At 41.8% G+C, this 25,375-nt stretch overlaps 1 protein-coding gene across 3 annotated transcripts in view; it reads left to right on the top strand.

The window, feature by feature from the left end:
* esyt1a (extended synaptotagmin-like protein 1a) overlaps positions 1-25,375 on the top strand; it is a 132,202-nt gene that overhangs the window by 25,505 nt on the left and 81,322 nt on the right. For 2 of the 3 annotated variants that reach the window (XR_009443513.1, XM_048523350.1), the window contains exon 2: positions 24,532-24,573. Coding sequence is in view for 2 of the 3 variants with exons in the window: in XM_048523350.1 (XP_048379307.1) it covers positions 24,532-24,573 (42 nt within the window). In the remaining variant the exon portion in view is untranslated. Of the gene's footprint in view, positions 1-21,914; positions 21,993-24,531; positions 24,574-25,375 lie in introns of those variants that run through there. The other variant, XM_059643449.1, reaches the window with a different exon arrangement.

Here is a 25,375-nt window from a genome sequence, read left to right as displayed (position 1 = left end):
TCTAATGCTGCCTGGCCTCTGTGTTCATCCAGCTCTACACCTTGTTATCCCCGTTTCAGGGACAGTGCTGAGGGAAGTACATGCCAAAGTCTGTCTTCACCATAGAACAGTGTGCACCAAATTTACCTGTAATTTTTTTTAAAGTCTTTAATGGGATGTGAGCATCGCTGGCAAGACTATCACTTATTTCCCATCCTTAATTATCTTTCATAACATGGTAATGAGCTCTTTCTTTAGCTGCTTCTCCTTGTGATGTTGATACATTCACAGTCATGTCAGGTAGAGAGTTCCAGGATTTTTAATTCTGAGGGCCCCAGCAACAGTAAAGGAACAAGTCAGGATGGTGTGCGGTTTGCATGGGAACTTGCTCGTGGTGATGTTCCTACGTATCTACTGCCTTTGTCCTTCTAGGTGGTAAAGTTTGTGAATTTTGAAGGTGCTGTCGAAGGAGCTTATTTGAGTTACTGCAGTGCAGGTAAGTGGGGGATATTCCATCACACTCCTGGATTGTGCCTTGTAGATGGTGGGACAGAAATCTGGAGGTGAGTTGTTCACCGCAGAGTTCCCAGTCTCTGACCTACATTTGTAACTGTAGTGTTTATAGGCTGTTCCAGTTGACATTCAATGGCATTACGATTACTGAATGTGTCCCCTAAATTCATCCAATGTCCTTTTGGTATTATTGCTAAACAGTTAATCCAGAAACCCAGTTAATGTCCTGAAGGCCCGAGTTCAAATCCTGCCCTGGCAGATGATGGAAAACATAACAGAGTAATAGATAATTAACTACTATATAGTAACTGTTCCAATGTAGTAACATCCCCCTAAACACACCCTTGGCAAAAAGCAAGTTCAGACAAAATAGACTGTCTCACATGTAACTCCAAAGCAGGAAGAGAACACCCAGCCGTTAGCTGTAACTGAGAGAGGGAAAAACAGCTTCCACACCTTCAAGACCCTAACAGCAGCTGTTGAAAGTTAAAGCCATAAAAATCGTGGCTGTGTGGGAGCTTGCACCACTCATTCAGGCTGCTTCTATTTTTCGAACATTTTAAAAACAGCCCCTCAAGCTGTTTGCTTTAAGAGACAGCTCGGCACTTTTGTCTTTAAACCTATCTTGAAACAAAAAAGATAAAGCTGAAAGCTATAGTATCGATACACTAACCTTCAGCGCATGGACTATATCAGTTGTAGAAGGCAGCTCATCGTTACCTTCTTAGGGGCAACTAGGGACAGGCGATAAATGCTGGCCCAGTCAGTGACACCCACATCCCATGAGTGAATAAAAAATAAATGACATGCTGTAGTTGTCACATGACTGCACTCCGAACATAGTAGCAGTAGTCTACACTCGTGTACAGTCTTCCAGTTAACCCTCTACGTATATTAATCTTATCTTCAAACAAAGAATCAATTTTTAAAAAATCCTTATCATATGATTTCTACATTTACAGTGAATAAAAGAAATGTAATGAGAGAGGAATTGCTTACATCCAGATTGACTCCTTTTATTTTAATGAAAAGTCATGACTTTACATCAGTCATATAACAGTAGAAGCTTACAGCACAGGTAGGGGTTATTGATCCTGATGTGCATCTACTAGCTTTTAGAAAGGGCAATCGTGCTTAGGCCTGCACTCCTTTTTGCCTAAAATCCTGTTGTCTCCACATTCCAAAGAATATTTGCAACTGATTTTTAAAATTATTCGTAATCAGTATCTGCTACATATTCAAGTGGAGTGTTCCAGATCCCAACAATTTTCTTCATCTCCCCAATAAATCTGTAAATAGTGTTTTAAATCTATGATCCGTGATTGATGATCCATTTGCCTAGAAATGCCCAGTCCCAGGGAACTCTGGAATTAGCTGTGAGGGGCCTGCACATATTTCCTCTCTGTGATAACTGCTGCTCGGTGGTGCTGTTCAGAAAAATATTTGTAAAGCTGTCTCCTTCAATTAAATCAACAGAGAGTGCAGCCCAATGTGTAACTGATCACAGAACAGGAACAGAGCCCTGTGATTATCTAACTGAGCTTGCAGCTGGATAACATGACAGTTTCACAGTGAAACTATGGGAAACTAAGCAAAATCTTTGATAAAATGCTTGGCTCCAGAGACCTTTTGAATGTCATAACATTTTACAGGCCAACTGGCACAGTGTAGATGATAAGTGGGCTAGTAGAAGTTTAGTAAATCCTGCCTTTAGGGGAAATAAAGAGAGAAAAAATATTCAGAGGTAAAATCAGAAGCCTGATCTGTCTGAAAAATACAGAATATGGGTTTGTTGAGTAGAGGATAGTTCCTGTGCTGTCTCAAATTCAAAGTTTGGGTTCTAAGAAGTCAATGTTGCTTTTGAGATTGATATGAGGATGAGCTGAAGTAAAAATATAATTCAGTTCTTTCTAATATGTTGCCTCTTCTTTTAGAATCTTATGCTCTCATTTCTAAACAAAACTGTTTGCTTCTACAAGCAGCTTTAGGAATTTGCTAATGGAATGTGAAATTTGGCATCTGCTGTGGCTCGATGACACTGGTGACTGAAAAAGATTTTGCATTGAATCATACATTGGTATGACTCATGCTCATAATGTTAATGAACATTCTGTGTCCGAAACTGTGTATTTGTTTTTCTATTTTTCATTGGAGCCATCAGGCCTATTGTACCTTTTTGGCTCTGGAACAGAACTATCAAATTAGTTCCAAGCTCTGCATTTTGTTTCCTTTTAAGTCTATCAAATCTACTCTTGAAAGCTATTATTGAAACTGCTTTTGCTGTTTTCCAAGCAGTGTGTTCCATATCATAGTAACTTGCTGCAGTAAAAACATGCTTATCACCAGTCTATAGTTGTCTTAAATCTGTACCCTGATGTTGATGGCTATTGCCACAGGGAGTACTTGTAATCTGCTCTATCAAAAACTCTTCCACATTGAACATCTTTATCAAATTTCCCTTTAACTGTCATTGTGTTGCAATTCTAAATAATCGCATTCACATTCTTAAAAAAAATTCCTCCATGGCCTTATAAAGCCTTGACATCTGGTCAAGTGTTTCTCCTCTATGCGTTTGTTTTTAAAAATAATCTTCTTACAAGTTTGGGAGTTATTTTACAGTTCCCTCTGGGGCTGGGTGTGGATTCCCTCTGTCATTACAACAGTCTGTGCTGACCTGAAAGCACTGTCAACAAACAACTTACAGCTGTTAATATTCCCTTAGTTATTAATAGCATTGACAACCCCTCCTGGATTTTTCTTCAATCTCCTGAAAAGAGCTGGGAAAACCTGACAGAAAATCATGGGTAATAAAATGTGAGGCTGGATGAACACAGCAGGCCTCACATTTTATTATCTTGGAATCTCCAGCATCTGCAGTTCCCATTATCTCTGATACTAGAAAATCATGGGAATGACTTTTTTAAAAAAAGATTGGCAGTGACAGGGTGGGGAGGGGGTGGAGTGTGGGTGTGCGGGGGCAGGGGCAGGGCAAAGTCAATTATCAGCCAATCAGGTATCAGAGTTGCTTTCCAGTTAATATGGGAAAATGGATCAAACCTAGTTATTAAAAGGATTTATTTGGTCCTGAAAAATTGTTGAAAACATATTATGCTGCTAAACATTAAAGCAGATGTTGAATTCCCTGGAATTAATGGAGAAGAGATGTTACTGTTCAAATCTTATCACTGAGAGTTGCCTGCCACAACATGAATTTGGTATACAGAGTTGAGTGGATATTATTAATATTCCTTACTCTAATTGTGTGGCTGAAGATTATTTAGGTAAGCTAAGGAAAACACTGACCTTACTTAAGGAGAAGAGTCCAGACCTGAAACATCAGTTTCCTGCTCTTGTGATGCTGCCTGGCCTGCTGTGTTCATCCAGCTTCACACTGTGTTATCTCTGACTCCAGCATCGACAGTTCCTGCTATCTCTTAAGAAACATCTTGCTGTGTCTAATCTTCCCATGAGGCTGTAAGACACAGCAAGATTATATGATATAGCACTGCATTGTTTTGTTCATTCACAGGTTACACATATTCACAGTTGATGGGATGTGGGACGAGTCTGATCCCAGATTGAGACCTGGCTTGATAGATCACACATAAGATAATAAATTGTGAAGCTGGATGAACACAGCAGGCCAAGCAGCATCTCAGGAGCACAAAAGCTGATGTTTCGGGCCTAGACCCTTCATCAGAGAGGGGGATGGGGTGAGGGTTCTGGAATAAATAGGGAGAGAGGGGGAGGCGGACCGAAGATGGAGAGAAAAGAAGATAGGTGGAGAGGAAAGTATAGGTGGGGAGGTAGGGAGGGGATAGGTCAGTCCAGGGAAGACGGACAGGTCAAGGAGGTGGGATGAGGTTAATAGGTAGGAAATGGAGGTGCGGCTTGAGGTGGGAGGAAGGGATGGGTGAGAGGAAGAACAGGTTAGGGAGGCAGAGACAGGCTGGGCTGGTTTTGGGATGCAGTGGGGAGGGGGGATGAGCTGGACTGGTTGTGTGATGCAGCTTGTCCCCTCCCCCCTCTGCATCACACAACCAGCCCAGCCTGTCTCTGCCTCCCTAACCTGTTCTTCCTCTCACCCATCCCTTCCTCCCACCCCAAGCCGCACCTCCATTTCCTACCTACTAACCTCGTCCCACCTCCTTGACCTGTCCATCTTCCCTGGACTGACCTATCCCCTCCCTACCTCTCCACCTATACTCTCTTCTCCACCTATCTTCTTTTCTCTCCATCTTCGGTCCGCCTCCCCCTCTCTCCCTATTTATTCCAGAACCCTCACCCCATCCCCCTCTCTGATGAAGGGTCTAGGCCTGAAACGTCAGCTTTTGTGGTCCTGAGATGCTGCTTGGCCTGCTGTGTTCATCCAGCTTCACACTTTATTATCTTGGATTCTCCAGCATCTGCAGTTCCCATTATCTTTGATAGATCACACATTTTATTTTTGCTATTTATTTACTGTAGTGGTCAGTTGCTAAACTCATTCATAAAAGGGTACGATATACTTTTAATAAAAGAACATTGAAGTTTATTACATACAGAAGGGAAAAATGCCTATTTTACACTGTACTAGAATTATTTGGAAAAATTTCATTGCAAATGTCAGAAACAAAAGTTTTAACTCTTACCCTTAACAACAATCTAACAGATATTCAAACTCAGAGAAAAGTCACTCCGTCTCCACTTGCTAAGTTGGAATAGCTAGAATTGGTTTCTGGAGCCACCTTCTTACTAATTTCTGAACATTTTTCAGTGCCACCACATAGGTTTTCCATATCCCCAGCTTCCAGCAGTTTCCTGCTTCTGGAGTTTTCTTCTCAACCACTCAGGGTTTTCTCAGCTGGACTTTCTGGATACTGCTACAATAACAGAGCCTTTTGCTCTGACAGAAAAGATGCACACTGACTGACTTTCTAGATGGCTCTGTGTATCTGTGATACTGGAATAACTGGTGCTAAGCAACAGCAGTTTTCTTTACTTCTATGCTTTTTTCCCAAATGCACTGAACTGCTCACCTTAAACTCTACTCCAGAACTGTAAACCCTCGATAAAATCCATATATTAACAAAATTCAGACACTGTGCCACCTCTCTCAGAACAAATCTGAAATGAAGCTAAAACTATGTCTCCCTTTCTTAACACACAAATTAAAAATACAAGCCAAACTTAAAGTTATATGTGGTAGTTCAATTTAGACATTTGGGTTCTAAAGTAGTAGTTATATTGTAGCATGTTGTGACAGTGGGACATGGATATCACTGGTTCGGCCAGATTTCATTGCTGATCCCAAGACCTTGAAAAGATGTTGGTGAGCTGCATAGAGTGTTGTTATGATGTGTACTCCAGGAATTTAACTCTGTGACAGTGAAGGAAAGTGATGTAGTTCCAACTCTGGATAATGTGTGACTTGGAGGAGAACTTGCAGATATTGGTGCTCCTGGGTATCATCTGCTTTTGTCCTTGGTGAAGGTTGCAGGTTCGGTGATTTGCTGTAGTGCATTTTTTTTTAGATGGTACATACTGCTGTCCCTGTGTGTCTGTGGTGGAAGGCATGAATGTTGAAGGTGATGGGTGGAGCACCAATAACATGGGTTGCTTTGTCCTGGATGGTGTCAAGCTTCAAGTGAGGTTGTTGACTTGCTCCCGAGTTGACTTGTTATTGTTCAGACGTTTCATTACCATGCTTGGTAACATCATCAGTGGGGCCTCTTGAAGTGATGTTATTCCACTCCGCTTGGAATCTATACTGTTTGGTCCGTTATGGTGAGTAGTGTCATTTCCGGTTTTGATCTGTATGAGTTTTTCCATGCCTCTAGGAATTTCCATGCATGTCTGTGTTTGGCTTGGACTACTGTGGTTACCTTGTCCCAGTTAAACTGGTGGCCTTCATTGTCCGAGTTTACTGATATTAAGGAGAGTTTGTCGTGCCATTTTGCTGCTAGTTAGTGCTTGTGTATTCTGATGGCAAGTTTCCTTCCTGTCTATCCGATGTAATGTTTGTGGCAATTGTTGCATGGTATTTTGTAAACTATGTTGGGTCTGCATATTGTGGGAATGGGGTCTTTAATCCTTTGTGAGTGTTTGTTATATGGTGCGTCTGTAAAAGTTGGTGTGGGTCCTTATGGGCATGCTGAATTTCCTAAGCCGCCTGAGGAAGAAGAGGCGTTGTTGAACCGCTTTGACCATCGCATCTACATGGGAGGCCCAGGACACATTGTTGGTGATTGTTACTCCTAGGAACTTGATGCTTTCGACCCTCTCCATCTCTACTCCATTGATGTAGATAGGGGTGTGTCCTTCTCCTTTCTTCTTGGAGTCAATGACCAGTTCTTTTGTTTTGCTAACATTGAGAGAGAGATTGTTATCACTGCACCACAACATCAAGCACTCTACCTCCTTCCTGTACTCTGACTCATTGTTGTTTGATATCTGGCCTACAATGGTGGTGTCATCAGCAAACTTGTAAATAGTGTTTGTACCGAATTTGGCTACACCGAATGGGTGTACATGGAATATAGAAGGGGTGCCAGCGTTGAGGATTATTGTAGAGGAGGTGCTGTTGGGTATCTTCACTGATTGCGGTCTGTGGTTTGGAAACAGAAGATCCAGTTGCAGAGAACAGCGCTGAGACTTAGGTCTCGGTGTTTTGAGATCAGTCTGGCCAGGATTATGGTGTTGAAGGCAGAGCTGTAGTCGATGAGCAGGAGTCTGATGTAAGTGTCCTTATTATCCAAATATTCCAGGAATGAGTGCAAGATTAGGGAAATGGCACCTATTGTGGACCTGTTACATTGGTAGGCAAATTAATGGGAATTTAGGCAGGCTAGGAGACTAGAGCTGATGTGGACCATGACCAGCCTCTCAAAGCATTTCATGATTATGGAGGTCAGAGCCGCTGGGCGGTAGTGTTTGATCATAGGGAAAAGACATTACCATTAACCCTGTCTATACTGTTCATGATTTTATAAACTTCTACAAGGTCACCTCTCAACCTCCTTTGCTCCACTGAAAAAAGTCCCAGCCTTTCTTTATAACTCAAACCTTCCATACCCAACAACATTCTGGTATACCTCTTCTGAACTCTCTCCAGCTTAATAATATCCTTCCTATAACCGGGTGACCAGAACTGGACACAGTATTCCAGAAGAGGCTGCATCAATAGTAGACTTTGACAAGTGAAAAACTGTTAGTTTTTCCACAACCACTTTAGTTCTGATTGTTCTTAAGGGAAAAACCTCTGGAAATCGAGTGGTCATATTCATAATTGTCAGGATACATTTCTTTTTAGGCAATGGTCTGACACAGTCTACTAATACACGACTGAACGATTCTTCAAAAACCAGTTTTGGAATTGGGGCGTGAGTGATAATGGGAACTGCAGATGCTGGGGAATCCAAGATAACAAAGTGTGAAGCTGGATGAACACAGCAGGCCAAGCAGCGTCTCAGGAGCACTCCTGAGATGCTGCTTGGCCTGCTGTGTTCATCCAGCTTCACACTTTGTTATCTTGGAATCGGGGCGCTAGTTTAACTACATGTTGAAGTTTATGTACAACTTGAAAAGTTTGGCATGATTTACAAAACTGCACAATATCTTTTTGCTTTTTTGGCCAGGTAAAATGCCTGTTTATGGATGTCTGAATTTTTCAGATCCCCACATGTCCTGTCATGGGAATTTCACATGCAACTTGCAATATCTCCCCTCAGTAGCTGAGGGCTATCACTATCTGATGTACAACTGACCATTCTTCATCTGAGAGTCTTTGGGGGATTTCAACTTCCTCATCTTCCACTCCATTCTCAAGATAATATCACTCTGCAACTCTTTGGGTGTCCACTTCCGTATAAGCTGACTGCTAATTTATTAAAGTCTGAATCTTCTTTCTGTGATGTCATACCAAATGCTTCCTCTGAATTATCTTCACCTTTCAGGAAAGTTTCAGTTACCCTTTTATTCATTTGTCATGTCGACCTTTATTGATGGATTTTGTTTAATAGTCACTCTGGTTACTACACACGAGGGAAAAATACCTAGAACCTGTTCCTGTATGACGTACCATATGACATAGGAGCAGAAATAGGCCATTCAAATCATTGAATCTGCTTAGTCATTCACTAAGATCATGGCTGATCTGATAATCTTCAACTTCACTTTCCTGTCTTTTCCCCATAATTCTTGATTCCTTTACTGATTAAAAATCTGCCTATCTCAGTCTTGACTAGACTTGGTAGCCCCTCTGCAGTAATTGCTTGGTTTTTTAAACCTCCTTTGGGCATTCTGTAATTATAGGTGAAGCTATTACCTTTAGTTCCCCAAATTATTGCCCAGAAATAAGTCTACTCCCTGATAGGTAATGTCTTGACTACTATGACAATTACTTTTCCTGATAACAAAATCGTATTTCAGTTGTGGTTGTTGAAGGACCCAGAATATATCCTCCACCAATTCCATTTATTCGTACCTTAGCTCCCATCAAACTTTCTGGAGAGAAATCTGGGTTGCCTTTTTCATCTGAATATCTTTTGTTTCCTGAAAGGAAAAGTCATCCTAATTTTCTTTTGCCTGTGCTATGAACTCCCTTCAAAATAGCCTTCTTTGCTTTCAGGGTCTTGAATTTAGCCTCAGTTGTAGCAGGTCAGCTTTCTTAACAGAGTTTTGGATCACCTTAAGCTTGAGGTGGGGGTGAGCATAACAAAAGCATGAATGTGGATTTCAGCAGCAGATAAGCTGAAACTGAGATGGAGTCAGGTGATGTGACAGAGATGAAAACAGGCAATCTTAGTGATGGCAGGGCTACGTGATCAGAAGTTTACCCTGGGGTCAGGTGACACCAGGGTTCTGAATAGTCTGGTTCAGCTTCAGATAGTTGCCAGGGAGAAGGATGGAATCAGTGGCAAAGGAACAGAATTTGGAGCAGCGAATAAAAACAGTGGTTTTGCCTTCCCAATATTATTAGAGAAAATTTCTGCTTATTTAGTACTGTTGTTGTTGGCAGTCTGATAATTTTAGTGATAGTAGAGGAGCAAAGTGAAGTGATGGTGAGGTGGAGCTCGTGTCATCAATGTGAAAGCTAATAGTGCCTTTGCCTTTCAGTGATGCCACTGAGCAGTAGCATAGAGATGAGAAATAGGAGGAGAACTAAGGTACATCCTTGAGGATGACCAGAGGCTGAGGTGTGGTTGTAGGATCAGGACCAGAAGCCACTGCCAAATCATTCTCTGGTTACCTATAGAGAGATGATAGTGGAACCGGATGAGAGCCATTCCACCTAACTGAAAGGCAGTGGAGATGTGTTGAAGAAGGATAACGTGGTTGATCACAAAGGCAGCATACAGTTGAAGAAGGATAAGTAAGGAAAGTTTTTGTTACAATGACAAAGATAGAAGACTGATTGGAAGCAGGACCTCCCTGTGCCACATGTCAGTGGGGCTACTTGGCTATAGAGATGGTCCAGGAGGGAGGGCTTCAGATATGTAGATCATTGGGATATTGTCCAGTGCATGTGGAACCTGTACAAGAAGTTGCACCTAAACTGGACAGGCACCAATATCCTGGCAGGATGGTTTGCTAATGCTCATCATTTAAACTAGTATGGCAGGGGACTGGGAACCAGAGCAGTAGGTCAGCAAGTAAAATGGCTTGAGGAGTCAGAGACTAAGGTCAGTAAAGCTCAGAGAAAGAACAGACAAGGAGAGGTTACTGAACATAGCAGCACTGGCTGCCTTAAAGGTGTATTAGTTTTAATGCAAGGAGTATGACACACAAGGCAGATGAACTTAGAGCTTGGATTATTACATATAACTATAATGTAACTGTTCCAGATACTTGGTTGAGAGAGGGACAATACTGGAAGCTTAACATTCTGGGATTTGCATGTTTCAGTCAAAATAGAGAGGGATGTGAAAGAGGTGGGGGAGTTGTGTTACTGATAAGGGAGAATGTTACACCTATCTCAAGGGAGGACACTTTGGAGGGCTCATTTGGTGAGACCTTATGTGTAGAGTTCAGGTATACGAAAGGTGCAGTTGCTTTGGTGGGCTTGTATTACAGGCCTTCCAACAGCAAGTTGGTGATAGAGGAACAGCTAAGTGCACAGATTATGAAAAAATATAAAAGCAGCAGGGTTGTTATAATAGTGATTTTAACTTCCCCCATATTGACTGGGACACCCTTAGTACCAGGGGATTAGATGAGGGGAGAAATTTGTTAGGTGCATTCAGGAGGGTTTCTTGAAGCCACGAGTAAATAGTTTAATTAGAGTAGGTGGCTACACTAGACCCGAAATTGGGGAATGAGCCCAGCCAAGCGATTGAAGTTTCAGTAGGGGAGCATTTCGAGAACATTGACTATAATTACGTAAGTTTTAACTTACTTATGGATAAGAATAAGAGTAGTCCTTAGGTGGTAGTAACAGATACAATGGAAACGTTTAAGAGACATCTCAACAGATACGTGAACAGGCAGGGAATAGAGGGTAAAGCTAAAGATTTTTAGTCTAGAAAGATGTCATGTGTTGGTGCAGTTTATGTGGGCTGAAGGGCTTGTTTCTGTGCTGTACTGTACTGTTTTTTATTCTTTTAAATGTTTGCACAGCAATGTCCCTTTAAGAGATAACATTGGATGGAAAAATCCAAATTGGCCTGAAGAGAATTAGACTTGTTTTTTGGAGATGAGTCATATTTAATGGACAGCTCACTTTATTACTCAGAGATAATGGGAACTGCAGATGCTGGAGAATCCGAGATAACAAAGTGTGGAGCTGGATGAACACAGCAGGCCAAGCAGCATCTTAGGAGCACAAAAGCTGACGTTTTGGCCCTAGTTGAAGGGTCTAGGCCCGAAACATCAGCTTTTGTGCTCCTAAGATGCTGCTTGGCCTGCCGTGTTCATCCAGCTCCACACTTTGTTATCTCACTTTATTACTCATTCTGTTCTCTGAACCATTTATATCTGCATTGAAACATTTTGTCAAGCGCAAGGACATTAGATCAGGGAGGCACATACGCACAACAGATGGTAGATAAGTTTTCTTGTTCACAAACATTTAGCGAGAAGAAAGGAAGAGATGAAACTGAACCTTTAACCAGTGCCATTGTTAATTACAATACTTGGTGAATACTTTCACTCAGGCAATCCTGTTTCACCCTACATGATTGAAACATTCACACTGCACCACTTAATAAGATGCTACCTGACAAGCATATCAATACTGAGCCTTTTTTTTTGTTCAGGCTTTGCTTTTCTGGCAGTATTATCAGTTTGTTCAGCTTGTGATTTTCTGTTGCTCTGCCGTTGTCCAACATTGAAGAGTACTGTTTTTCTCTCCCAGAGTGATACTGTAAGTACTAAGGTTTTGGAGTAGATTTGTAGCTCAGGCTGTGGGTGTTGAGGTTGGTTGGCTCGCCGAGCTGGTTTGTTGTTTTGCAGGCATTTTGTTACCGTGCTTGGTACCATGCTGTAAGTACTGGCATGCTACTTTGCCCTATCCTTACACTTTCACAAGCTCTTGGTGGAGGAAAAATTCTGTTGTTTGAGGAAGAATTTATAGTTTAAGCAAGCACTTTTAGGGATTCCATGACTAAAATTAAATTAATGTTTCGGGTCCGGTGACCCTTCCTCAAATAGACTTCATCCTAGGGCCTTAAAAGAAGTTCTGAGGAAGGGTCTCTGGACCCGAAATGTTAACTCTTTTTTTCTCCTCCACAGATGCTGCCAGACCTGCTGAGTTTTCCCAGCATCTTTGTTTTTGTTCCTCATTTACAGCATCTGCAGTTCTTTCGGTTCTTACTAAAATTGAATTGCTTGACTTGCTTGACATTATTGACTACAGCAGCTAAGTTTGAGTTCTTTAACCTGAGCCCCAGAATGAGAATGGAATCTTGAAGTGACTCACAGTTTTCTGTTACAATACTTATTCATTTGCACAATGATTCAAAAGTGAGGTCAGCATAAATAATTTTGCCAGAACAGCTGGCAAAGCATCACCCTGTGTGTGGAATTTTTACTGTTCCTTTATCCATAATGAGGGTCTCAGTGTTAACACTGACCAGTGCATTGCCTTTTACTGATATACAATGAGTGCGCTTCATACACTTTGTAATTGCATGTTTATTGAGCGACACTGATAACTAACATTTGTTTAAGGGAAAACATTCTTGGGGCTTGTCATGTTATTGGCTGATTGTACTGTTCCTCTATGAATTTTGGGCCTTGAAGCACAGGTTCCAACATGGGGCAAGTTGGGTGCTATCTAGAAGGAAGAGATCTGAATGGGTTTAGCCTGATATGAACTGGATGATGATTAGTGTCAGTAGTTTCTTTGTCTGATAGCTACTTGAATCATCTCGATGATGATCAAAAAAACCGAAGGAAATGACTTACCACCTTCCTCATTTTTCTCTACCAGTATTAAATGCTTGTGGTTTTTTTTTCTATTTTCAACAATGTGATGGGCACATCCTGTCATGTTGCTTATGGTAACTTGGGCTAGAAATTGATATATAGGAAGAACAAGTCATACTAATATATACTGTAGTTGTTAAGTAAATACAGCCTCATCAGAGATCAGTCAGAGTATGATTGCTCAGTCAGCGGACTTGTCATCAACAATGAAGAGTAACAAATGGTGTATGACATCTTTGTGACCAGTTTTAATATTAAATAATGGATCAGGTGTACGAATAGAAGGAAATGTTTATTTGTCAGGACTGTGTCTTTTTATTTGTGAGTTTATAAAATACCTGTGGAATGAGAAAGACCTGTTTTAAAAGCCAGTGCTTGAAAGTGTGGCTGCAGATTTGGAAACTAGTAACCTAATCCCCATTGCAAGCATCACATAGAGAACTGTTTGAACATGCAGACCAGTTATCAATGAGAGACACCTTCCTTTCCACCAAGAACTTTGTGATCAGTTCTCAGGTAATTGAGCAGCTTGGAACTGTTGGGAACAAGTTACAGGAAAAGAGAGAGAGAGAAGTATTTAGTTCATCCTCAGCTCACTAGCGGTCTGTCTGTTCTTTGCAGTCAAAGCTCACTGTAAACCTGAAGAAAACCAACGTATTTTTCCTGCAGTTGTTGTATGCAGTCACTTTTGACTGATGAATCTGACTTTTAGAAGTAAACCGGCCACCTTTTGTCTCTTCCCAACCAGAGAAAGATGGCCACTGCAGGAGAGTCATAAAGATCATCTCAACAATAGAACCTGGGAATAAAGACCTGTCCTTCCAGTTTTCCCCCCTGTCCATAAACTGTTTTCAACCCTGTGTAAGGGGGAACTTAACGAGAAGATAAAAGTTTTAATCAGTAGTTTGGAATGCCAATAGTTTATAACTGTTCACCTGTTGCTTCAGTCTAATAATTTGTAATAGATAGTAATTCTTGTTAATAACAGAAACCTGATCCATGCATTGTGTTGACCCGGGTCTGAAAGACAGGTATGTTGGGGAACTTTGCATACATTATAAAATCTGTCAATTTCACGGAGATTCTGGGAGGAGTGGGGCTTGATTTCCAGCAGACTACCCCAGTGAGGAATAACAATATCATGTATCGTAAATGTTTACTGTATGCCTTCATAATCTGTTCTGCAAATTACAGTTATAGAGCCATCTAAAACTAAATAAGATGAAAAGTGTGAATTATTTATCATGTTATTTATGTCTCCGACCTCAAGTGCCAGTTTTCTGATTGGTTGCAAAGTATCAGAGAAAGTAATTTGTTTTTCAGAAACGTAATCAGATACAAGGAACAGTTTTCAGCTCCTTTTCAACCACAAAGACTGTTCCCTGCTTATAACCTGATTAAAAGCAGTCCCAAATAATTTTGACAGCTGACTTCATTCTTCTTCAGAAATCCCAGCTGCACTCTTGCCTTCGGTATCTTTCATTCTTGGTGCTTGTCATGATCACCATGGTGTCCACAGCATGGTCAGTGAAATGAATTATTACAGTTTGCTTAGCTCTCTTTTTAATTTTTAGTGATACAAATTAAAGTATAGATTAGATTCCCTACAATGTGGAAACAGGCCCTTCGGCCCAACAAGTCCACACCGTCCCTTGGAGCATCCCGTCCAGACCCATCCTGAAGCTACACATCCCTGAACACTACGGGCAATTTAACATGGCCAATCCATCTAGTCTGCACGTCTTTAAACTGTGGGAGGAAACTGGAGGAAACCCACGCAGACACGGGGAGAATGTGCAATCTCTGCAAAGACAGTTACCCGAGGCTGGAATCGAACCCGGGTCCCTGGCGCTGTGAGGCTGCAGTGCTATCCACTGAACCACTGTGCCGCCCCAAAGGTATATCAAGCTTTTGTTTGAACAAATTAAAGGTTTATTTATTACCAGCTATTACAGAAGGTTCCTTAAGGGTAAAGACATAAGGTTGTTAATTGAAAGATGCATATAGCAATATTAAAACAAGTACAGATAGGACAAAAAAAAACTTATAGTCTCACTAGGTCTCTGAGGATTGCTGCTTTACTTCCTTATTGAAATGAAGATGTTAACACTTGAAGTCAGATCCAGAAGCTGTGATAGCTTCTGTAGTTGAATTGTTGAGGTCTCAGCACTTTTACATTGCCTGAAGAATCACCAACAGAACAGTATTTGGTTTCTGTATACCTTTTCTTGTTGTCCTCTCTGGTCAAAACTGCCCCCTTTGAAAGTGGTTCTAAAAGCATTCTCCTTGGAGATCTGCACACTGGCTGCTCTCAACAGTTTTGAACTGTGTTAAAAACTCACATATGCTGCAGTAACTAAATTTCTGCTTAGGGAGCTTCTAATAACCTGCAGATTTCAGATCAAACCCTTCTTTTCTGGAAGCTGCACAATTTAAACTTCTGTTGAGGTAACATATTACCTGAGCTGCTTTTAAAAAGCTCCTTTCTAAGAGAGGAACTACACTTGCCTCTAACATGCCAGTCCTCCACACTGCCTTAAAACCTTTAAATCCCTGTATTCTCTAAATTCAAGTCAATCTTTGATTATTCTGAATCACAAAAAAGCTAATTCAGGTTTGAACTACAGGGAGAAGCTGTATAGGCTTGGGCTATTTATGGAGTGATGGAGGCTGAGGTGTGACCTTTTTGAGGTTTATAAAATTATGAGGGGGTTGGATAGGGTGAACATCCAAGGTCTTTTCCCCAGGGTAGAGTAGTCCAAAACTAAAGGGCATAGGTTTAAGGTGAGAGGAAAAAGACATAAAGGGGACCGAAGGAACAACATTTTCACACAGTGAGTGGAGCGTGTATGGAATGACCTGCCAGACGAAGTCATGGAGGCTGGTACAATTACAGCATTTTAAAAGGATTCTGGATGGGTATATGAGTAGGAAGAGTTTAGAGGGATATGGGCCCAATGCTGGCAAATGGGACAAGGTCACATTGGGATGTCTGGTTGGCCCAGATGAGTTGGACTGAAGGGTCTGTTTCTGTTCTGTATGACTCGATAAGAACTTTGGCCCAAACTGACCTGAACTAAATTGAGGACAAAAAAGCCAAAGAGCTGTGAATGCTGGGAATGGGAGTGGTTGGAGGAGTGGACCAGGGTGCCCTGGAAAGAACGGTCCTGTGCAAAGCTGACAGCGGAGGTGGGGGTGAGTGGCTGAAGAAATATACATCCTCACATTCTGCTTCCTGTAAAGACTATTACATTTTACCAGTTTCTCTGTTTCTATGGCATCTGTTCTGCTGATGCCAACTTCAACAAAGGAACCTCCAAAATGTCCACCGACTTCCTCCAATGAGGATTATCAATCGCCATGGTTGAGAGGGGCCTCAGCTGTGTCTGATGCTTTGGTCTTCATTCCATCTCTTCCCTTCCACATCAGCGATAAGGTCCCCCTTGTCCACATCCAGAGGATCATTAGCCCCCATTTCCACCATCTCCAGCAGGATGTTGTCACCCCCACCAGACACATATTCTTGAACTCTGCCTGTCAGCCTTCCACAGGGACTGTTCCCTCTGGGACACCCTGGTTCACTCCTCCTCTGATCCCCACAGCCCAGTGGCACCTACCCCTGCAACCGCAGAAGACATAACATCTGCCAACATCTCTGTCTCAGGAGATAACAAGGTGTAGAGCTGGATGAACACAGCAGGCCAAGCAACATCAGAGGAGTAGGAAGGCTGATGTTTCAGGCCAAGACCCTTCTTCAGAGAAGGCTTGCTGCAGTGTTCCAGTGAAACTCAGCACAAGCTGGAAGAGCAGCACCTCATTTTCCATTTGAAAACTCTACAGCCTTCTGGACTCAGTATCGAGTTGAACAATTTTAGGGCCTGAGCACCTTCTCCCATATCCTAACCCCAACCTCACACTCCAGGCCTTGTCATCACATGGGCTGCTACCACAAACAAACCATTGTCCGATATTAATGGTCCTCATTAGCAGCTATTCATTCCCCCAGGCTGTCTATTGCCCATTCCTTTGTCCATCCAAATGGTTCTCTCTCTCTTTGGGCTCTATCTCCACCTGTTATTTACTCCTTCCCCCACCCTATCTTCAACACATATACCAATCTTTTACCAGCTACAGTTAGCTCTAAAGAAGGGTCTGAAATGTTAACTTTACTTCTCTTCACTGATGTTGCCAGACCTGCTCAGTTTTTACAGCAATTTCTGATTTTGTTTCTAAATTGATGCCAAACTGTTTCATTGATTAATTAGCACAGGCCTGAAACAGGACACGAGAGGATTTGAATCATTAAGATTGTTTCACCGCGCCTTAAAGAAAATGCTGGCAACAAGAACAGAAGTTGTTCTGCTGATATCAGCAGCTGTTACATTGATTCAGCTTAGTCAGGATGCCGCAGTTTTGTAGCAGAATTGATCCATCTTCTTCCTGCAGCGTGGCTGAAGAGAATTCTGCATTATCATAAATAAAGTCAGAAATAGCAACAAATGTCAGAATAGAAGCAACAGAGGTTGATGGAAGCATTAAGAAAGACCTACCCCCCCCCCCAACAATTGCTTCCTTAACCATACTGCAGTTGCTGTACATATTGATGGATGGAAAGCAAATTATCCTTGTAACATAATTGCAACAAATGGTTGGGAGGAGTAGTGAGAACAATAGTATGCTTGAGCTGAATTAATTTTAGTAGAGAAACCAAATCGGTATGTATGAACAAAATGTACAGCACAGGAACACACCATTTGGCCCAATTAGTCAGAGCTGGTGTTTATATTCTACCTGAGTCAGCCCTGCTGTGCACTGATACAAGACCCTGTCATTCATTTCTCAAAGTATGTATTTGTTACCTTGTTCAGAATATCCCTCCAAGCAACTTTGGTTCAAATTCAGATAGCTACTGTGGAAATGCCAAATGATAATCCTTCCATTTTATACAGTAGTCAAGCAAATGACTTTTTAATGAAGTGCACCCGCTGTGATAATTATTTATTTTCCTGCTTCTGAAATTAGAAATAACTAGTAGAAGAATACACTTCATTAAACTATGCCAATTGCTTGACCTACTAGACAGATTTATTGAAACACAATCCCTGTAGCAACGGCCATTTTCAAGCTATGGGCTTGTTTACATATGCCAAGATAGAAGGTGAATTTAACCCTAGTAGCATATATCAGAGATAATGTGAACTGCAGATGCTGGAGAATCCAAGATAATAAAGTGTGAAGCTGGATGAACACAGCAGGCCAAGCAGCATCTTAGGAGCACAAAAGCTGACATTTCGGGCCTAGACCCTTCATCAGAGAGGGGAATGGGGAGAGGGTTCTGAAATAAATAGGGAGAGAGGGGGAGGCAGACCGAAGATGGATAGAGGAGAAGACAGGTGGAGAGGAGAGTACAGGTGGGAGGGGATAGGTCAGTCCAGGGAGGACGGACAGGTCAAGGAGGCGGGATGAGGTTAGTAGGTAGGAAATGGAGGTGTGGCTAGAGGTGGGAGGAGGGGATAGGTGAGAGGAAGAACAGGTTAGGGAGGTGGGGACGAGCTGGGCTGGTTTTGGGATGCAGTGGGGGGAGGGGAGATTTTGAAGCTTGTGAAGTCCACATTGATATCATTGGGCTGCAGGGTTCCGAAGCGGGATATCAGTTGCTGTTCCTGCAACCTTCGGGTAGCATCATTGTGGCACTGCAAGAGGCTCATGATGGACATGTCGTCTGAGGAATGGGAGGGAAAGTTAAAATGGTTCATGACTGGGAGGTGCAGTTGTTTATTGCGAACCAAGCAGAGGTGTTCTGCAAAGCGGTCCCCAATCCTCCGCTTGGTTTCCCCAATGTAGAGGAAGCCACACCGGGTACAGTGGATACAATATACTACATTGGCAGATGTGCAGGTGAACATCTGCTTAATGTGGAATGTCATCTTGGGGCCTGGGATAGGGGTGAGGGAGGAGGTGTGGGGGCAAGTGTAGCACTTCCTGCGGTTGCAGGGGAAGGTGCCGGGTGTGGTGGGGTTGGAGGGCAGTGTGGAGCGGACAAGGGAGTCACGGAGAGAGTGGTCTCTCCGGAAGGCAGACATGGGTGGGGATGGAAAAATGTCTTGGATGGTGGGGTCGGATTGTAGATGGCAGAAGTGTCGGAGGATGATGCATTGTATCCGGAGGTTGGTGGGGTGGTATGCGAGGACGGGGGGGGATCCTCTTTGGGCGGTTGTGGTGGGGGCGGGGTGTGAGGGATGTGTTGCGGGAAATGCGGGAGACACGGTTAAGGGCGTTCTCGACCACTGTGGGGGGAAAGTTGCGGTCGTTGAAGAACTTGGACATCTGGGATGTGCGGGAGTGGAATGCCTCATCGTGGGAGCAGATGCGGCGGAGGCGAAGGAATTGGGAATAGGGGATGGAATTTTTGCAGGAGGGTAGGTGGGAGGATGTGTATTCTAGGTATATCAGTCCAATTTCGCAGTAAAACATGGACCCCAGTCAAATAGCTGCAGTGTCTGCAATGCCCACACTCCATGAATATATTTCTTTCTGAGTCACTGAGTATGCTAATTTATGGCTCAGGCAAGCAATATTTATTTCTTTAAAAAAAACAAAGAACTGTGGATGCTGGAAATCTGAAACACCTACAAGTGAGAAACTCAACAGGTCTAGCAACATCTGTGGAGAGAGAAACAGAGTTAGTGTTTCAAATCTAGTTACCCTTTGTCAGCAATACTTCTCTCACTCAGTTATTTATTTGATTCAGCATAGCCTCAACATCATTTTTAGGCATGTCTAGAGCTTCCCCCTGTAAAACTTTGTGTTTTAAACCAATTTATTCCCCCTTATTATTGACACATTAACTGACCAGTGTGCAGTAAATAACCCACACTTCCCTTCAGTAGGAAAATCTGGTATTTATTAAGTGTTTGTACATTTCAAGCCAGGGAAGTTGGCACATGGAGAGTACCCAGTTTCTGAGCGTGATTGATTGACGGGACTTTATAGTTAGAAAACTATACTTTCAGCACTGCACAGTGATTGGTACAGATAGGGACCAGTCATGCTGAATTAATAGCAGTGCTATAACTGCCTCAGAATCACCTGGGCTCGGCTGTAATGCCTTCTGATGCTTTCAGGAGAGTAATAATGGAAATATCGATTGTTATGATCCTAGCTGACAGTAATACTGGACAAGTCAGATACCAGACTGAAACCTGGCTTGATAAATCACATTTTGATTTATCTTGGCTTTAATTGAGTGGTCTCTCATTGAAACATAAACATGCAAAACTGCACATTTTGCTTTAACAATGAAACAGAAGCTTATTAACAAAACAAATGAAGATAAAATAGAATAAACCAAACTACCTACTTATAACACAAATTCAAAGATTTTTAAAAACAAGCAGCAAAAGTATTATCCCCTTAATCCCAAAACACTTCTTCAAAAATTGAAAAGAAAAATAACAGCTTTTGTATGGTACTCAAAACATACCCTGGTATAATATCCAAAGACACATCTTGTATAGAACTCAAAAACACCACTTATACAGTACTTACGCCAGAGGCCCCATCTCTAAAACCTCATTAGGATTAAGTCACTTGTGACTTTAACATATAAACTGGAATTGCAAATAGCTTCTTCCTGGAGCTATATTCCATCACAGCTTAAACGTACACAGATTTAAGTAACTTGTTAAGAAGTTATATCTGGTCTGGGACTAACACTAATGCTTCACTAAGGTAAAGCTAGTTTATTATATGCTTCCTTTCTCAGGAGTGTTAATACAGGCTCTTCCAGTCTACAACACTGGCATCTACCCAGCAATGTGGAAAATTGCCCAGATATGTCCAGTATACAAAAGGTAGGATAAATCCAACCTGACCAAATACTGCCCCATCAGTCTACTCTTAACGATTAGCAAAATGATGGGAAGTGTCATTGACAGTGCTGTAAGGCAAAACTTATGAAGAAATAATCGGATTACTGACACCCAGTTTGAGCTCTGTCAGGGTCCCTCACCTTATCGCAGCCTAGGCTCAAACACAGATAAATGAGCTCAATTCCAGAGGCGATGTCCTTGATATCAAGGTTGCATTGGTGCAGAGTTGCTTTTCAGACTGGAGACCTGTGACCAGCGCTGTGCCACAAGGATCGGCGCTGGGTCCACTGCTTTTTGTCATTTATATAAATGATTTGGATGTGAACAAAGGAAGTCTGGTTAATAAGTTTGCAGGTGACACAAAAATTGGAGGTGTAGTGGACAGGAGTTTGTCAGAAATTTAAATCACCTGAACCAAACCAGTGTTTGGATTTAAATACTTTTTAAAATTAAATAATAAATTAAATGTTCAATTAGTAACCTTGACCCTGAGGTCTGCTGTGTCCCAGCACATTGATATATTTATGTATATAGCTTTCAGTACTGCTATTGCTTTATTGCTGTGAGATTTGTGGGAGTATCATCAAATGTTCACAATTCATGTGAAATGTATAATTGTAGCTTTCTGCATGTTAAAATCTCTTGATTGATTCACGTGCAGAGAACCCACAAAATATGTGAGTGATCTTGTATGATATGCGGGAGGGTAATGGTAGTGTTTACTTAAATTCACGGTTGTGTTGTATTGGTTTCTGTAAGGGCTAACAACAAATGCCAGGCTAACACAATTGCGTTAGGTGTTGTGAACCAGAGTGTTACTGCAATTATTTCACTGCTTTTACAAGGAAAAGTTCACCCTGGGTGAAGTACATTTTTTTGTTTTCCCTTGTTGGTGTAGCTCCTCGCAGTAGAATGTATAGTGATCCTTTGATCTGTCATATTCACTTTTTTCTTCTATGTGCATAAGAGCAGGGCGTATCCTAGGATGATTTGAACGTTATCTATTTCTTTTAAGCAACTAATCCCCACCCTATGTCTATGACAGCTGTGAGATTGGGAACTCTGTGCTGGGGAATCATGGGTACAGATTCATATCTTCCAGTCTGATACACATAACGCTGAAATGGAAGGGTCTCATTTTGTTTTATTCATTCAGGTGATATGAGCTTCATTGGCTGGGCCAGTATTTACAACCTATCCCCAACTGTCCTTGAGAAAGTGGTGGTGAGTTGTCTTCATGAACTGCTGCAGTTCTTTTGGTGTAGATACACCATCAATGCTATTAGGGAGGGAGTTCCAAGATGTTGATTCAGTGACAGTGAAGGCACAGCGATATATTTCCAAGTCAGGATGGTAAGCGGCTTGGAAGGGAGCTTGCAGGTGGTGGTGTTCCCATGTATCTGCTGTCCTTGTCCTTCCAGATGGTAGAGGTTATGGGTTTGGAAGGTGCTGTCTGAGGATCTTTGGTGAATTACTGTAGTGCATCCTGGTTCATATCTGTGTATCCATGTTGGATGTTTGTGGGTAGGATACCTGTTAAGCAGGCTGCTTTGTACTGGACGGTGTCAAGCTTCTTGAGTATTGTTGAAGTTGCACTCATCCAGGCAAATGGGGAGTATTCCATCACACTCCTGACCGCATACTGGGGAGTCAGGAAGTGAATTACTCACTGCAGGATTCCTATACTCTTCTTGTAACCACTGTAATTATATGGCTAGTCCAGATCAGTTTTTGGTCAATGGTAACTGCAGCATGTTGATCGTGGGGAATTCAATGATAGTAATGTTATTGAATGTCAAGAGAAGTCATTAGATTGACTCTAATTGGAGATGGTCATTGCCTGGCATTTGTTAGACATGAAAGTTACGTTCCACTTGTCAGCCCAAGCTTGGATATTGTCCAGATCTTGTTGCATTTTGAACATTGTTTCAGTATTTGATGAGTTGTGAATGGTGCTGAACATTGTGCAATCATTGATGAACATTCCCACTTCTGACCTTATGATGGAGGGAAAGTCATAGAAGCAGCTGAAGATGGTTGGGCCGAGGGCACTACCCTGAAAAACGCCTGCTGAGATGTCCTGGAGCTGAGATGAATAACCTCCACCAACCACGACCATCTTCCTTTGTGCTAGGTATGACATTCCTCAGCTCTTTTGTCCATGTTTGAACCAAGGCTGTAATGAAGTCAGGAGCTGAGTGGCCCTGGTGGAACCTAAACTGAACGTCACGGAGCAGGTTATTGCTGACCAGGAGCTGCTTGATGACACCTTCCATCAGTTCACTGATGATCGTGAGGAGACTGATGGAGCGGTAATTGGCTGGGTTGGATTTGTCCTGCTTTTTGTGTACAGGCCATACTTGGCCAATTTTCCACATTGTCAAGCAGATGCCAGTGTTGTAACTATACTGGAACAGCTTGGCTAGAAAAATAGCACGTTCTGGAGTACACGTCTTCAGTACTATTGCTGGAATGTTATCAGGGCCCATAGCCTTTGCAGCATCCAAAATTTCCAAGTGTTTCTTGATATCACATAGTGATTCGAATTGGTTGAAGACTGGTATCTGTAATGCAGGGGACCATGCATTATCGACGTGAATGTTAGTCATGATAGTAGGAAGAGGATCAGAAGCATGATAAGAACAAGATGGATTGGACGATGTACTGGGATAAGCACTCTGCCTCCTGCTATCTGAACTCTGGAAGCTGGACATAAGTACTGTATGATCCAACCTCAAAACTGTTCAGAATGTGGGACAGAGGCTTTGTGGGACAGCAGTTTGAATTCTGAGATTTATCTTGCTAATGACTAAAGTTGATCAACGATTTCAGTAATTAACACTCCAGACAATAACAATCATAGAAATATACATAAAAACAAAAGCTGTAACATTTGTCTTCTGGGATTTAATTTTAAAACTTCCTCATAGTCTACATAAAAATTAGGCAAAACCAGATAGGGGTAATATGTCCTAACTATGCTGTTTAGAAATTAATTGGGTGAATAACTGACCTGTTCCCCTGCCCATCACCTTGTCCACAAAGGGAAGTTTTCTGTGGGAATTTGTACAAAATGAAATGGCAATTTACTGATTTTTGATGATCATCTGATTGCAGTTATATCCAATACTGAGATACTTCCCATGGTAACTTGTAGCAACATTACAGGAGCCTTTGTGAAGGTTTCCACCTTAAAAATAAGTATATTTACAGCGAGAAATATGAAAGGAAATTGCCATACAGTGTATGAGCACGGATACTTTTTATGCAATCTGAAGCAGAGTTTTGTTTACTATGATTCAAATTATTTGATTGCAGATTGTATGAGGCACACTGACATACACATCTTATCAGCTCCCCATTTGCAGTACTATTTGATGAGAGCATTGGTTTGCAAACTCTACTCATGCAATGTGAGAACTTTGAGGATGAGGAGGTTTAAAGTTTGGGCAGCAGATGCCTGGTTTACTCACTTGAGGCCTTGAAAAGCCTCATCTATCAAATAAAATGTTGCTAAACTGTGGAAACCATCAGGAATTGGAGTTGCTCCATTTTATCTGCTGTCATGTTCTTTTTCCCACCAATCATGGAGGCCTAAAATCACATCGCTGATATCTGTATGGTGAGTCACAAGATTCATATTATATTAATGCCTAGACACTCTGGGTAAAGTGGCTTTTTCAGGCCTATCACACTGCAGACATCCTTAAACTGATTTTATCAATCAGTGTTTTAAAACTGGCAATGCATTCTCTCTTTGCAGATTAACTTCCAGGATCTTGAGCGTGCAGACTGGTTAAACAAGGTAGGTGCTGCTTCTTTAATGACAGTCTTTGTCTTTGACTCTGAAGTTTTTTCTGCCTTTTCAGTGGAAGGGTATTTCTGCAAGGAGCTGGCACTGAGTCCAACTCAGTCTGCAGAAGATGCAGACAAATGTGTTGAATGCAGTCAGGGAATTCAAGTTAAATGTCCAATTTTTGTTACATTTTATATTTACATCTTATATTTAATTAACTAATTAATCAATTATTTCCTTTTCTCCCATGATATTGTCTAATATCACATTGAGTTAATGCTTGCAATTTATTTACAAATCTTGTGATTTGCAGGAATATTGTGAATGCTCATGACTCAGGAGGTGGACGGGAGAAGTCATTAGGTACTAGGAATCAGTATAGGGAAGCTGACTTGCTGGTTCTTGTGCCTCAACACATGATGCTTCCACAACAACTTGAGTTTTTCATGTGGGCAATTTACAGGCACATTTCCACATGCTACCACAACATGTTATTGGAACTCATTTAAAAGAAAATCGGAGGATCATGCAGCCCTTTGCTTTATCAATTTCTCCCTTTCTGCTTTCATGGTAGTTTGCCCATTGTTAGGTCACAAGTTAATAAATGCTAGTTGTTCTCTGGTCAGTCTTTCACTCCAATTTGTGATATTGGTTTGGGTGTGGTGCAGGGCAAGTGGTTTATTATACTGCAAAATGTATTTGTTTTTTAAGCACTCTTTTCAACCTGGGAGGCCTGAATTGCCCTAGGATATGATCGTTTACGATCACAGCCCCTTATCTGGGGCTGTTGAGATCAGGTGTATTCCTTTAT

Source organism: Stegostoma tigrinum, chromosome X (assembly GCF_030684315.1).
Source record: "Stegostoma tigrinum isolate sSteTig4 chromosome X, sSteTig4.hap1, whole genome shotgun sequence".
In the NCBI taxonomy this organism is placed as follows: Eukaryota; Metazoa; Chordata; class Chondrichthyes; order Orectolobiformes; family Stegostomatidae; genus Stegostoma; species Stegostoma tigrinum.
The sequence above is the reverse complement of the archived record's forward strand: the minus strand, read 5'-3'. Positions and strand labels throughout refer to the sequence as shown.